Source organism: Bacillus rossius, chromosome 6 (genome assembly GCF_032445375.1).
Source record: "Bacillus rossius redtenbacheri isolate Brsri chromosome 6, Brsri_v3, whole genome shotgun sequence".
NCBI classification, from domain to species: domain Eukaryota; kingdom Metazoa; phylum Arthropoda; class Insecta; order Phasmatodea; family Bacillidae; genus Bacillus; species Bacillus rossius.
Window position 1 is genome coordinate 26,558,468 of NC_086334.1, and position 16,988 is coordinate 26,575,455.

At 35.9% G+C, this 16,988-nt stretch overlaps 1 protein-coding gene across 4 annotated transcripts in view; it reads right to left on the reverse strand.

The window, feature by feature from the left end:
- Positions 1-16,988, reverse strand: part of LOC134532891 (E3 ubiquitin-protein ligase Bre1) — a 59,079-nt gene that overhangs the window by 34,528 nt on the left and 7,563 nt on the right. For all 4 annotated transcript variants that reach the window (XM_063369906.1, XM_063369905.1, XM_063369902.1 and 1 more), the window contains exons 3-8: positions 13,312-13,498; positions 11,951-12,172; positions 10,585-10,706; positions 4,079-4,306; positions 3,553-3,678; positions 1,576-1,749 (exon numbers count right to left, since the gene is read on the reverse strand). In XM_063369906.1, the coding sequence (XP_063225976.1) occupies positions 1,576-1,749; positions 3,553-3,678; positions 4,079-4,306; positions 10,585-10,706; positions 11,951-12,172; positions 13,312-13,498 (1,059 nt within the window). The remainder of the gene's footprint in view (positions 1-1,575; positions 1,750-3,552; positions 3,679-4,078; positions 4,307-10,584; positions 10,707-11,950; positions 12,173-13,311; positions 13,499-16,988) is intronic.

Here is a 16,988-nt window from a genome sequence, read left to right on the forward strand (position 1 = left end):
GTACACTGTGATAATGAAGCTATTATCAGGTGTGAATTTACTACGAAAAGGTTATCACATTTTTGTTGATAATTTTTTTACAAGTGTACCAGTTGCACAGAAACTCTATTCTGAAGGGACTTACCTTACTGGCACTGTTAGGCGGAACATGAAGCATCTACCAGCCGAATTACACAGGCAAAATAAATTTCAGGTTGGGGAGAAAAGGTATTTCAAAAGTAATGAACTGCTGTTATTGGCATATCGCGAAAAGAAATCTCAAACAAAACCAGTAATTTTACTATCAACAAATGGAAAAACAGAAGATGTTCAGTGTACTAAAAAACGGCACGGACTAGAGAGAGTGCGTGAAAAACCAGAAATCATTCACAAATACAATAAATACATGGGTGGTATAGACACAAGTGATATGATGCTGTATTGTTATCTCGACGAAAGAAGGTCATTGAAATACTGGAAAAAAGTATGTTTCAATATATTTGGCCGTATGGTACTCAACAGTTATATTTTGTACAAAATGAATACAGATGGTAACATTCTGACAAGATATGAGTTCGTCTCTGCTGTAGTGGACAGTCTCGGGAAAGAGTGGCTAGAACAGCAACACCAACAACCTGGTGACACTAACGAAAGTGTGGCGTCATCAGGAATTCTGAAACTGCCATTGAAGAAAGAAAAAGAATGTTGTGTTTGCAGTGTATCGAGTAAACGTCAGGGAGGAAAAAGAAAGCGTTCAAGGACAGTTTGTGCAAAATGCCATAAAGGATTGCATGGTGTTTGTTTTAGTAAACACAGCTGCTAGGACCAGTGAATATGTATTTGACTATAGTTGTGATGGATTTATCGTTGTTGTTATCATGAACTACCAATTAATTTTATATTTTTAATTGAAAAAAATGTGATAATGCAAAATGCTGATCAAACCAAGACAATATTTTTCTTCTAAAATTTGAAAGTCAGTTTCACCTAAATTTGTATAAAGACATACAATAGCAATGCATAATTTTTTAATTAAATCGTTTACTTTTTAAATACATTAATAACAGACTTATAATTATTAAAAAATTATAAGGATTCAAAATACACTATATAGTTGGAGTTCCGCTAAGAAAAAAATTTAATTTGTATTGTACACAGTTAGAAAAGCAATTTTTTTTTTCAAAAAATTATTATTAGAATAAATATTGGAAAAAATTACATTACTATTATACTATCATATAGAAAAACAATTAAATATTTAAAAAAACATTCAAACCAAAGAATATTACTGTCAAAACTACTCCCTATCCACATTATAATCCATAAAAAAAATTTAATAATTATTTTTTTTTAATTTAAAAAACAACAAAAATAAAATAAGATGAAAATTTTTATGTTTAAACATGAGAAGTGACAGAAGAAAACATTTATCTATAAACAGAAAAAAATTTCATAGTTATAACAGTAAAGGTTAAAAAGTTATTAAAATTAAACTCTAGAGATGCAATTTAGTTAAAAATGACCTGGCACTATTAGCACTACCATCCTAGCAGAGGCTGGCACTAAGAGGGTTAAATTAATGGGCTCCTAACATACCTCCATCATTTCAATATGCCTGAGATGTGCATTCTTGCTGGTCTGAAGTTGCTGACGAGCTTCATCCAACTGAGTTTTCAGCTGCATGGACTCATTGTACAGCACAGAAAACTGAGATTGTAAGCATTTATATTCAGTTGTTTCCACAATAACTGATTCTGGAAGCTGGCGGATCTATGGAGACAAAAAAATCGCAAAGAAGCACTTCCTTAATGAACTTCAATTACAATCAATAAAATCCTGTGATTTTTATAAAACATACACACAGTATAATCTTTTTAAGTATATCACAAATACATGCGTATATAATTATGTTGCTTTACGAGCAAGAGCTAAGATTTCAAACCACGATATCTACAAATGGTGCATAATTAGGTAATTGTTGAAAACTGATCACTATTTGTCCATAAAAATGGTTTTATTTTTTTTCACATTTTGTTTTTAAGGTTAGAAATTTAAGTTTTATTTCGCTGTTATAAACTTTTGTGTGGTTTCACATTCTAAAGTAATTTATAATGGTTTGAAAAGTATAAATACATTAATTGATAGATTAAATTATCACATAAGTTAGCACCGAATTAAATCATTATTAATTTTCTTGTATACACAGTTACCTATTTTCGCTGTTAAATGTTTGTGAAAACATAGATGTGAATATTTCTAGTACGGTACTGTGAGGTGGACTGCAGCTTACCCCCATGCCCTGATAAAATGGCAGTTAAGCCACTTTTTTCCAACTTTGATAGCAGTATTGTCTACAGCCAGGGGGCTGTTATTGGCTAGGAACTACTTTCTTGCGCCCTGATCCACTTAGTTTTTAGCTTGAAACTTTTGCGTGTGAACTAACTTGTAGGACGTCAATAATAGTGGTTAAACATTTTCTGAAATTAGACTTTGTTAGAATAAGTGAGCTTGCTAAACAGTGGTGAAGTCAATTTCCCTCATTTGGCGTGTGGCGGAGGGATACGGACTGCCAGCGGAAGGGAGGACGGAGGAGGAAGAAGGTCAAGATGGAGGAGGGGACGCTGTGAGAAAACGGGGGTGTAAGGTGCACAGGGGAGGAGGAAGGAAGCGAGACTGAAAAAGGACTGGATCAACGTGTTGCGAGTTGGTTGAGTGGAAGTGATGCGACAAACTCTTGTGTAGCCATTTTTCGGTAACCACTGAACCGCTGGAAAATCCCTTTGGTTGGGGAGTTGTGCAACAACCAATGGCGCCCGAACAAACGTGAGTCGGGGGTGGAAAACGTTACAGTACCTATTGTTTCGTTAAATAATGAAAACAGTTGTTGCTTCAGTTATAAACAAAATTAATTAGCTTTGAAAGATTTGTGCAATGGGAGTGCATGACTTGATGTAAGTTTTTGGACATACGCCATTGCTAAGAACTTTTTTGTTGAAGAAAAAATAAAAAATAAAAAATAAAGAAAATAAAGAAATAAATAAATAAATTTTGTTGACCATAATCCTGTTACGGAATATTTTGTGGTGTTTATATCCTTGTTGACAACAGCAATTTTTTTGCTTAATTTTGTTTTGTTTTTTTGTCTTTTTAGGGTTTTATTTATTTATTTTTTATTTTTTAGTTTTTCTTCAACAGAAAAAGTTCTTAGCAATGGTGTATGTCCAAAAACTTACATCAAGTCAAAATTAATTAGATATTAATAAATAATATTTATTTAAAAATAATATGAATATTTCTATTTATTTCACAAAAGATCTTTCCTCAGAAAGACAAGAAAAGGTATGAATGCCTCGTGTTGGACAGTTTTAATTCAGGTGCGACACTGCTCAGCCACCGGGAGGAACCCGGGGACGGCGGCACAGTGGGGAGGGGGGAGGGGGGAGGGGGAGGGGGAGGGGGAGGAGGAAGAAGAGGAGGAGGGGAAGGAGGAGGTGGATGAGGATGAGGAGGAGGAGGAGGTGGAGGAGGAGGAGGAGGAGGTGGAGGTGGAGGTGGAGGGCCGCGGTCACTCACGTCCATCTTGAGCTTCTCGACCTCCTTGAGGGCATCGCGGTGCTGCTGGTGCAGCTTGTCCAGCTCCTGCAGCCTGTTGTTGGACATCTCCCTCAGCTCCTCTAGCTCCTTCTGCAGGTCCTCCAGCTGCTCGGGTTCACATGCGTTACACAATAAGTTATTTTCTACAGCTAAGTAGGTGAGATGCATGGGTCCTACAGAACTCTCAAATGTTAGATGAGCTATTAAGTGGTAAATAAATAAATGAATTTTTTATTATGTTCTATTTGTATAAACACTTTGATAAAATTTGGTTGTTTCTGTAAAAGTATAACTCTGAAAATATTCCGGTTTTGCAGAGAATTTTCCAGAAAAATTTTACCAAAATTACTTTTCCAGAAAACTTATATCTCTACACTCAAGTAACATCTTAAATTTTTGGCATTTTGATGTAATAGGCAATATTGCTAATACACTTAGAAAATAAATCAGTGCCATCAAAATTTAACATTATGTGTAAAAAAAGTTAACGAAAAGACAAAATTACCTTCTTCTGAGATACACTTGAAGTTACCACAGGTTTCACAACAGTCTTATCCTCTCCATGAATCTGCTGGTAAGTTTTAAGTTTTTCAATAGCCTCAGCCAGATGGTTTTCCAGTTTGTCATTTCGAGACTGAACCTTCAGTAACTCATACTGCAGATCATCTATCTGATTCCTGAGCTCTGCTATTTCTGTTTCCCTGCCAGCAAGCTTGTCTTGATATTCCGCCATCTGGAAAACAGTGGAGTAACACACATTTTTACAGACATACAATGCCATTAACACATTTTTATTGTTTTACAAAGTAAAATGTGTAGATGAATATTAAGAATTATAAATTTTTATTAATGCTGTTTACATATGAACCAAAAAATAACTAATTTTTATCTGCAAAAGTTAGCCCACTTAAGTATATCTTAAACACTTAACCATGTTTACAAATTGATAATTTCATTCCAACATAAATTTTTTGCAACAAGTATACATTCACTATTTCTCTTTTCACTGACAAAAATTTTACAATTTAATCTAATTAAGTTGTAACCACTGTATAATTAACATCACCATACTCCATTACTGGCTGGGACATCACTTCACTATTCACATGACTTATAAAAGCAATGCAAAAGGTAAAATATAAAAAGGATTCTCTTAATATATCGTGATCACTAGAGAAACACAACTTACGTCTAGATCAGCGAAAACCAATTTTTTTCGGTCAGGGAACCCTATGATCAAATTTTCTTTAGGTGGAATACCCCAAATTCTTCAAAGAAAGTTATTTGACAATAATTGTGCCTGCTTTATAAGACATTCGTTCCAAATCAATGAACCTCTGTGACCCTGCCACGGAACCCCAGGGTTCCATGGAACACCTTTTGGGAACAGCTGGTCTACATTATACAAAAAGTTAAATAATTATACATACAATTCTGTTTGATTTTATTATCATTAAAGCTCGGACCAAAAAAGGCATAATGTGAGCATTGGGAATGTTTAAATGATAAATTTCGCTTGATTAATTAATTTATTTCTTATATTGCACTAAAGTTTAATATAAATATTGTTCGATGACATCTGAACTTCTGCACCGGTCGTATACTGACTACATGTCAATACAGAACCATAGGTGATGCTATTTCTGCCCCATCCAGTCATCAAATCTGGAGTCTTCATCAATGAGATAGGTGAATTAGTAAATTTTTCAGCTACCGAAGGAGGTGCAGTCTTCTGACGATCGCTCTAGAACAGTTCCTAACAGCCTCGCACGCCTGTATGCACCCAGTTATCCTGTCCAGTTCTACGACTGTGAGCCGCCGGAACGATCTGTAGTAATGTGTATGTGAATGACCTGTCTTCAACTAGTTTAACATTTATATATTTTTTTATTCCCAATACCTACAGGATATCAGATACCCTCACACTAGGACACACGACTGGGTAGTATAACATTTTCCATTAACTCATAACATCATAGTCTTAAACTCAATGTTATATATTCTTTTGTCAATTGTTATCATTTTACATCAACCTTTTAAATTAAATTAAATATTGATTCTTGTGAAATTTTAACAAGCTATGTTTTATTCAGTAGCTAAAATAATAATAATAATAATAATAGAACTCTTATCAAATTTTCAAGGGGGTATAAGAAAAAAAACATTATAAGCAAGAAAATGTTATGAGCAGCACTTGTCAGTGTTTGAATTTTTTATCAATGGACTCATCAAGCTGTATAAACAAATTGAAAGTTAAAACCACTGATGGGTACACTCAATGCTCAGATTTGCTTTACCAAGCAAACAATTTTTCAATATCGTGGTGCTTCCAGCTTTTATTTTATTTATCTTTAAAGAGACACTGCCAAATTGTCTCACAATTTGTGATGACGACGTTTAGAGTGGGAATGCCTATTTACAATTTCTTCATCAAGGGAAAATAAGTAATTTTGGGATTAAAATCTACAAATAAAATAAATGAAACTTTATTAGCAATAGAAAAATTGTTTTTTTTTTTTTTTTTTTTTTTTTTGCTATCACAGAATATTTGGCAAACTAAAATATTGTAGTACTACGTATGTACATCTGAAAACACACTAGAATGGCAAGAAATGGATGGATTTTTTTTCCCAAGTTAAGGGTGCCAAAACACAACTGCGAACCATATTTATCTTCGATATATTGAAAGCACAGCATTAGCCAGCACTAAAATGTACCACTAGTGTTCTGCCACACTTAAATTTAGTTTTTGCATACTAGGCCAGTAGCGTTAAACACAAAAATCACCCAATTCGGAAATAATTCCTACAAAAGGTTTTTTTGCGTTAATGGCTTCATTTATGGTCCAATATGACTCTCCTATGTTTTCCCCCTCGGGGGAGTTGTGGAAAAGTGGTGGGGGGTGAAAATGTACCCCCAAAAGGGATACTTTTGCAGTTTTTCACTTGTATCTCCTGAACTTAACAAAATTTTGAAAAAGTACCTTTTATAAAACTTTTAGAGCATTAAATTCTGTGTAGAATAAAACCAGGGAAAAATTTTTTTGGACCACCCGTTGCTAAATTACAAAAGGTGAAAATCGTATCAATTTGTTAATTTTACGAATAATTTTCGTTTTAATATCAGTTTTTCTTAAATATCTTCGAATTAACCTTTTTATCAAACAGTTATTTTACATAACATTTTTTAAGAATTAAATTTTGCGTCTAATGGGATCAAGAGCGAATTTTTCAGCCAACGCGTTACCAAACTACAGCAGGTTAACGTTGGACAAGTTTTCAACAATAGCAGAAATGGTTGGTTTCAACTACACTTGAAGCAAACACATAAAGGCATGAATTCGATTGATAACAATCTAACAACAGTCACGGCACTAACTGCCAAACAAACAAGAATTCCTACACGGTATCAACCGCCGAAATAAAAATCCCTGCTCACAACTCGACCTTAACACTAGCACCAATTTGGCTCTTGCAAATGTCATCCTTACGAAAATGAGGGGTAATGAGGACTCAGAAGAACCTTCCCATTCAAAGACTCCCTTGGAAGAACTTAATCACGAATATTTGAAGCAGCTGTTCACTGAGAAACTAGAAGAACTGGAGGATAATGGTCCCACTGCCAATCTACTTCAAAATTACCACCCTCATGAAGCAGTTCATACAGGCAGAGAGGACTGGTGACTGGGAGCTGCATATGAGTACTGTGAAGAAGTTGTTGCCCTATTTCCATGCAAGTGGGCATTTTTTGTATGCTAAGTCAGCGCAGATCTATCTGCAAGACATGATGGACCTACAAGAGAAACTATCTCAAAAAGAGTATGAGAGGTTTGTGCTGAATGGATGGTTTACAATCAGAAGATCTGATAAATTTTAGAGTGGGATTTGGTCTGACATAACCATTGAGCAGACCCTCATGCGCTCATTAAAAAGTAGTGGAGGGCTTAGTCATGGTCATGGTGTTTCAGATAGTACTCTCAGCAGATGGGCAGTCACCATGCCAATAGTTACAACAGTGGCACAACAGGTCGAGGATTTTAGCGGGGTTTCATTCACCACCTCAGAGCAGCATATTGATGCCAGAGATGCTAGAGTCCAGTGTGATAATGGAGATGTACGGAAGTTTGTGGAGTGGTTTCAACCTCACGATCCTTTTCCAGCAAGCGACTTCATGATGTCCATCAGTACAGGTGTCATGGGAGATGAATCAATAAACTGTCACAGAGCCTTTGAAATTGGGAATTCGTCAATGCTTACCTTGGTGGGACAAAACTTTGACCAAATCAAGTTTGTCAGAAAGAATCGTGTCATGAACATTAAAATTTCAAGTCAAAGTTTACCATTCATGGGGAGGATGTACCAGTCAATCCTGAGACAATATTTCACTGTATCGCACTCCTCAAGAAATCTGATGAAGAGCTAAGGGAATTCTTCCAATACGAGCTGGCACCATATCCCCTGTCTCTATTCGATGAGGTTGGAATGAGGATGGCACCTAAGTCTGTACTTTATGACCTTTTTTGATCCTGTAGGAGAAGTTAACCTCGATGGAGCGGCTCACGTCATTGATGGAGGATTTTTATTACACCGAGTGGTATGGAAGAATGGCGATGCCTTTCAATGTATTATCAACAAGTATGTTGATTACTTGAAACGCCACTACAACATGCGTACCAAAAGCATCAAATCTGCAGAGTGGCTCCACAGAATAAAGAGGCACATTGCTCCTGAGGTCATCTTCACAAAGTCAATGGTGGTGACGACGACCCAGGAGCAATTTCTTTCAAATGACAGGAACAAGGAAGCAAGCGCGTGAGGATGCAGACCACATGATCGTCACCACAGCCATCGAAGTTGCCCATAGTCATGAGAAGGTTGCTCTAGTCGGTGAGGATACGGATTTGTTGGTCATCCTCACTGCTTTAGCTACACCATCGGCTAACATTTATTACCTCAAACCAGGAAGAGGAACAACACCACAAAAAATATTCACCCACCAGAGTTGTAAACTTGCCGACGACCTGAAAAAGGTCCTCATTTTCCTCCACGTCATTAGTGGTTGCGACACCACTTCATTTTACAAGCTGGGCAAGAAGAAAATAGTGAAACATGTGGCTAATAATGAGCACCTTTTAGAGAACATCAAACCCTTCTTTGATCACTTTTCACAACCTCAAGCAATTGCAGAAGCTGGGCAATGATTTTTGACCACCCTCTATGGCGGTAGAACAGAGGACAATCTGGACAAGGTGCGGTTTGACCTGTTTGCCAAATCCCTCATAAAATCTAAATTAAATTTGGCTTCCCTATCACCACCCACGGAAGCAGCTCGCCAACATTGCTTCAGAACCTACCTCCAAGTTCAAATGTGGTTAGGGAACCAGATGGATCCGTTCCAGTGGGGATGGCAGCAGTCCAACTTTGGACTTGCCCCTGTTCTTACCTCCAAGGAACCAGCTCCATAGTCGCTTCTGATGAAGATTTCTTGCAAGTGCAGCAAAGGGTGTGCAGGTGCTTGCGGCTGCAGGAAGGCAGGTTTGAAATGTTTGATAATATGTGCCAGTTGCAAGTGGACCTCATGCACAAACGCCCTCCAACTGGTAGAATTATTGGAAGATGCCGAAGAAGATGTGTATGGAGACCTCGACATTTTGACTGACAATGAATCAGAAGTGTCAGACATCGACCAAAATGTTGAGCCCAGTAGTCCAACGGCAGAGAAACGTCGAAGACTTTAATTTAATTTCAGCACGTCTATTATTTAAATCTTATATTCACCCATTATGTATATATGTTTTAATTTAGTGACATATTTTCATGTTAATATAAATAAACTAATTTTGTATAGTATATTACTGTTATCCTGTTTGTGACCAAATTCTGTACCTGAAGTTAAAACAACCATTGTAATTAATGTTGACAGTTGGGCAAATTGGCTAATTTTTCTTTTTTAATAAGACATCGTCTATAACCTGTAGTTAAAACCAACCATTTACACTGATCTTGAAAATTGGTCAAAGTTTCAGCTGCTGTAGTTTGGTAACGAATTTTCCAAAAAAGTTGTTCTTGGTACCATTCAACGCAGAAATTAATGCTCTATAACTCTTATGAAATGTACTTTTCAAATATTTTGTTTAGTGTGGGAGATAAAAGCAAAAAACCGTAAAAACACCCCTTTTGGGGGTACATTTTCACCCCCCACCACTTTTCCACAACTCCCCCGAGGGGGAAAACTTAGGAGAGTCATATTGGGTCACAAATGAAGCCATTGAAACAAAAAAACCTTTTGTAGGAATTATTTCCGAATTGGATGTTTAACGCTACTGGCCTATACATCCTCTTTGTACAACCAAATCTATGGTAATATGTATAACAGTGATTGTAAAAAAAAGTATGTAGTGTGTAAAGTACACCTTTTAACATGTTAAACTTCACAGATGGTAACAGTGTTTGAATAATTGTGATTCAAAACATTTTTTTTGCAATAATTTAATTTTAGAAAGAAAATGTTATAAGCAGGAAATGTACCATTTGTGAAATGTTATACTCAGAAAAATGGGGAAAATGTCAGGACATACAAAAAATTGTAATAAACAGGAACATTATTACAGGGTTCTACTGTAATAGCACCAGCCATTATGGATTTATTCTGTCTTCTTTAGATTTGTCATAAAATAAGTATCACCCACTTCAACATTAAATTAGTTAAATGGAGTGAAAACTATTAAAATACAAACAAAACTTGTCCTCTTCAAAACTATACAAAAATAAATAAATATTTATATTCTAAATACCAAAGAAAAACTGGAAAAATGGTATCAGCTACTACAATACGTTAAAATGTTACACACTTTTTTTAAAAAGATGAAAATAGATGTCACACTAGAAATAAAAAATAAATTACATAGAAAGGAGCAATCTTTGAGCAACAATTCAATGTTTAAAATTTATCTTTAACTGCAACACACTTACCAAAAACACTCATAATACACTATGTTCTCATTTTATTTACCTTTAATGAAATTGTGTGGTATTTCTCATGCAGCGATGTATTAAGAGCTTGAAGATTTCTATTTTCAGCCTGGACTTCAATATTTGTTTGCCTGACTGTTTCATCAAGATTTGGTGCTTCATCTGAAAAATTAATAGTTGAACACATTTAACACAAAAATTATTTCAGATTAGACAACAACAACAAAAAAAGACTAAATATGTACCTATACTAGTCTTCCAGCTATGGGTTGTAATTTTATATTTATATAGTAAAAGTAATTTTTTTTAATGAAGTACGAAAAATCAACAGAAGGCATTACTCAATTTGAAGTTTATTTTGATAACTGCTGATGTGAATTATTTCCATTTTACAGTTTGAACTCAATTAAAAACAGCTGATGGGAAGTCGAGGCCATCTCTAATTACAATGAAACCTTTAATCCGGCAGAAAATTTCCCCTCCTCCTGTTTTGAGCCGGTTACGCACTTTAATGAACATGAATTTTAAATTCTTAATCACCACCAATCTTCAGTGGAGTCATTGCAAAATTCTTTACAAAATTACCTACTTAAACAATAAATAATTAACAAACTCTTAATGATACCCTACATATTTATGTAAAAATTATGCCACATTTATATAAAGCCATTTACAATCCTTGGAAAATACTTCTTTCTAACTTCCTGTTTACACAGGTATAATAAGCCTGTAACATCTTAACAATTAGATGCACACAATTTGCACAGTAATAGGGTTCTGTAGTGAGAAATGGACCGTAAAAATTGAAATCTATCAACAAGCTGTTTTAAAACCTTCTTTACTGAGAGCCTAAAACTTAAAAAAAGTTTTTAAAAAAACCATGAAAATATCAGAATTTTTTATTTTAATCTTTACACATTACTATACTTTTCATTTTTTTTATTTGACTGCTGATTATTTTAGATGAGGGTCAGGTATTATGTACTTCATTCCCCTTGATAAATGAATTCAGTGGAAGATGTTACTACAAAATTAAATACATGCTTCAACACAATGCAATTTCATTCATTACATTACATTACAGTAAAAAATTTTCATCAAAAGGATGATAAGTTGTAACATAGATTAAAATTTTTATTTTTAATTATTTGTGTCACAATGCTTATTCAAAATATGCAATAAAAAAAAATCATTCCAAAATATCAAAACGTGTGTGTGTATAGATATAAAGACTTATTGTGAAATATGCTTTCTGCAACCAATTCTAATAAGAATGGAACAAAACTGAACCAAACCATAACTATGCAACAAAATAAAACAATAAAAGTAATACCCAACATGCTACAACATTACAAAAAAAGAAACTTAAAACTAAAATGAAAAACAAAAAAAAAAAGCAAGCATACACTGATCACAAGACGGGAGAAGATTCCAATAACCTCCATCTAGTTCCCCTTTCAAGGCCAGGGTGATCTTCTCGTTCCTCTGCATGAGCCTGTCGAACGCTTGAATCACTTTGGCCACAGCTCGCTTGGACACTTGTACACGGTTGGCCAACTTCTCGTCCAGCTCCTCCTTGTCCCAGGTCGACAGCTGCATGAGGAACGATGTTGTCGCCTCGTTTTCATCTGCGGGCGAACAAACGCAGAGTTGCTGGTGCACACAGCACACGTGAGCTCGTTCCCAGCCACTCGGTCCCCACATTATGACTCTAGACCAGTGATGGCGAACTGGCAGCCTGTGACATTTTGTACGGCCCGCCTGAAGAATATTTTGAAAAAAAGTATACAGCTACTGGAAGACATCTGTCCATGCGAGTCCCCTCCTACCTGCTTGACTTAAGTTTATCACGGACTAGTTTGTGGCCGGGCGACAACAGTACAGCCCGGTGGCATACTAGTGGTCCTAAAAACATTTGGTTTTTGTTCTTGAGCAACAACAGCAAACATTAGAGAACAATATGGGACACGGAAGCATTTATTAGCTACAACATATAAGTGTGTGTTCTTGTTTTGTATCAAATCAGTTAGATTAATTTCGTTAAGTGTATGCACATATATATAATAACAGTAAGCATCACTTCACAATATTTAACAAACACACAGAATATTTACATTTAATACACATGTTCACTCCAATGGATAACTTTCCCGTACCACTGTGATCATGCTTTACCCTCAATAGCCTTCTACACAACTGAATTTGTAGCGGATATTTTTATAACAGCTGATAGCATAGCCTTACCTGCGTGAGCATCTCTTCCCCCCTCGGGTTTCCCCCGTTCAGGCATGCACAAACATCTGCCGGTAACAGTACTATCAGCATTATAAGTTAACTGTTGTGTAAACTGTGTGTCACAGATGATTTGATTTTTTCTTATGAAACTGATGGGTTTTCAACTACACATGATTCTGCATGATTATATTACAGACAGTGTTTAAGACAAAGTAACAGAGCCAAGGAATTTTCACCTCTCCCAAGGTGAGCCAGGTTCTAATACAATCAAAGTCAAATCCCGATTTTTCGCAAGTGGGAAACACGGCTGATGCAGCAGTGAGCTGCCAGGGAATTTTCTTTTAGTACTCCCATTAGTAAAACCCCTTGCAATCGGTCACTCTATCATAGCATCTCATGTTGCATCAAAAAAGAAACTGATCATTTGAACATCTGTTAAAACAATCTGCAACATTATAGAAAAATTAAGTCTATGAACCGCATTTTAGAATAAGATAAAAAAAAATTATTACAATTTTGGTAATGTACGTACTTCTATTTTCCGATTCGTCAGCCGTCTCTGCATCAAACCGCTGCAACAACACTCTTATATCCTCATTGAGCTGGTTCCAGTAGCGATTGACAACATTGAGCACAGCATCGTCCTGCGTCTGTCGCTTCTCCAGTTGCTCTATTCTTGTCCGCAGTTCCGCTTCAATACGCTGCCGTTGTTCTAAACGCTGAGTTGAGTAGGAAAAAAAACTCCACTTAAATACAACATTAGGCATATGTGTGTATGTAAGCTATAGAGAAACTAAGAGCGGAAGGGGGTAGCGAGGTCCTGAATTACAAGGGAATATTAAATTCTATTGAGAGTATTATTGCAGTTGTAATTATGAAAAAAAAAATTCAATGATAAACACCAATTATTATTTCACAGAAGAAACTATCTATATATGTCAAGTTACTATTAATAACAAGACATTACATTAAATTATGTGCTATGCTCATACAGATCCAAAGTTGTAATATTAAATTGTACAAAAAAACTCTGTTGGCAAGAACATTGAAACCAAGATAGTGAATTTCAGTTATATCTTCTTTAAAGTAAAAATTGAATATTAATAGATGATGCTCTTAATGAGAAACATAAAATATATCTCAAAATTTCCCTTTCCAAAGCACAATGTTACAGATACATTTTTAAAAGAATTTATCATAAAGTTGAGTCTAAAACTGTTATACTCTATGGCATATATCTGGCAACGAGCACACCAAAACAAGGACAGCATTAATATATGATATTTTACATTGGAAAGAGAGGGTAAATATCCATTAAAATGCACACTGCAAACTAAGGTTGACAACCCACAAGTTCCTTACATGCTAGCCAGCCAAGAACAGGCAGGCCAGTGAAGGTGAGGTAAGGTATCACTGCTTGTGTGATAAAACAACTACGAAGTCATTCTCTGGCCACTGTGACTTCTGCTAACAAACTTATAACATTGTTCCTTAAAAAAATATATTAAGTGTCTATTACTTTTGAGAACGTTTTCAGAGTAAAAAAAAAAAAAACACACTAAATATTTATTTTATAACCATGCAAGGTGAGTTCAATAAATAATGCAACCAATTTTTCCTAACACAACGATACAGTACAACATATTCTAACCTGCTGAGGGAAGTGTTAGCTTCAAAACATGCTGATACAGAGAGAAGGGGGGAGGGGAAATGTTAAGATTCAAAACACATTCAGTCTGTCACCTCCAAGCTGCCGGAGTCCGGACGTGCGGCCCAGTGAACCCCGCTTTGATTTAATGTGAGACAACGCGATGGATCTTTTTTGGAGCAAAATTACACTATATAATTTTGTGTTGACTTAAGAAGTCCGCCACCTAAATGTTTCCATTAATTCAGCAGGCCTTTGGGAGTGATTGCTTGTCCAAATCACAAGTTTTCCGATGACAAAAGTCATTCAAGGAGAGCAGAGAGGAGATCGCCGACAAACCCTGACCATCAACCTCCCTAATTGACGAAAACGTAATGCGATTGCATGATTGTTTGAATTCAGACCGACGGTTGAGCCTTCAACTGATAGCACAAATTCTAACCATGACGAAAACAATCATTTATCACATTGTAACCAAAAATTTTAACATGAAAAAGGTGTGCACCAAACTGGTCCCAAAAGTCACAGATGAACAAAAGGATATGTGAGTGCTCCAGTGCCAAGGACTCTTGGAAATGTGTGGAAGTGATCCTGAGTTGAACTGGAGTTCAGACTGGCACCCCAGTGTTGCCCCGTCCAAAGAAGTTATGCATGAACAAGTCCAGGATCAAAACGATGCTCATTGTCTTCTTTGACATAAAGAGGCATTGTCCACCACATATTCTTACCTACACGGACCACTGTGAATTTAGTTTTCTCTACTTGGAAATGCTAAAAAGACTGAAAATGAGGGTTGCGCACTGCCAAAGCAACATCAAGAATGCATGGAAACTTCATCATGACAACGCGTCAAGCCAAAACACCTTCATTGGCGACAATTTCTTCGTCAGGACCCCACATCCAATTGGTGCCCCAGTCTCTCTACAGACCTGACTTGTCTCCCCCAGCCTTTTTTTTTGTTTCCTCACTTAAAAGGAATCCTGATAAGGAAACAATGGGACACAATTGAAGACATCCAGGCTCATGTTACATCAGCTCTAAAGGACATTCCGGAGAGATCTTCCAGGCCTGGAAACACCACTCCAGAACTGTATCGAGGCAGGAGGGTGTTATATTGAAGAGTTTTGAATAATTGTACGAATATGTTCAATAAATGATTTCTTAAGAAATTTGTCACACCCTGTATTTTAATGTTGGAATAAGACAATTAAAAACAGATAACATAAGTTTTAAATAATATTTAATAACAGCTTTAATTGAATAATTTAGAAATACTTAAGCCACATTTATTGGAATTTTACATGAAAGAGGTCATAAGTGATACATTTTCTCAAACCTGCTCTGCACAATTCAATTAATAATTTAAGTTTTGTGTTACAAATTTAATTAATTCAGCCTAAAACCTTGCTAAACAGTTAACATTTAATTTAAGTTATAATTATTTTGGACGCACATTTTTCTTTTCTTTCTTTCTTTCCCCAAAGTAAAAATGTCAACAGTTGCAGTCTCACGTACTTTAAGATCAATATTTGGTTGAATACATTTTACTGAGTAAATACCCATTATTTGAAATGAAAAAAATATATATATTTGTAAAACCTAACTATGAACAAGTCGAACAGCGAAAGGTCTTTAATCAAGCATTTTAGAGTTCAGCACATTCTGCATCAATTGAGCTGCTCAAGTTCAAATTTTTTTCAAGATGGATTCTGGCTGTTGCCCTTGGCCGCATTACTGCACTGCAGGTTTTTTTTAGTTCGCTCAGAGTTTATTGTTACAGCCCGTTTTCATTTCACTACAGTGTTTCCTGTTTTATAGCAGGTCACATTTCACGGGTATACAGTTAAACCTTGTCTATTCCGACTAAGACCAAACACAATCTGGACAATAAAAAATTCATATAATCTAGGTAATAAGCAAAACAAAATCCTTAAATAAGGAGACTTGGATACCACTTGTTAAGATAAAAAAACTAAGCTTTGTAGAAAAAATACATAGTATATGCCTACATGTGCTATACTGTTTGGAAAACATTAAAAAATATAAAAATAACTCTTCACATCAATTGTTATCAAAAAATTTGTCCACTTTCTTCTGTTTCAAATATGTATAGCGTTTGAATGAAGCACTGTGATGTAAATGCTTTATCATTAATATTTCAGCTGGAGCAGTGTCAGGCTGACGCTCCAAGTACGCTGTGATGTTTGTCAGTAGATAAAAAAGGTTTTATAGTATTTCCACGACTTTTTTTTAAATAAGACCAATGCTCATCTACATATTTTTTCCTACAGAGCAGCTTATTAGGTACAACTTATTTCAATTGGTATCGTTTTTTCTCTGGTATTCCAGATAAAAATTTACTAATGCATCTCGCTAATCCAACAAAATCAATAATGCTGGAAATGGTCCCCAATCAGTAGCATAGCTAGGATTTAGTATGGGGGGGAAGGGGTTAAGAAGCATGCCCCCCCCCCCTTCCCTATTAAAGCGGGGGGGGGGGGGGGGGGGGGGGGGGGGGGGTCCGGAAAAAATTTGGATTAAGGTAAGTGCACCGGTACTCG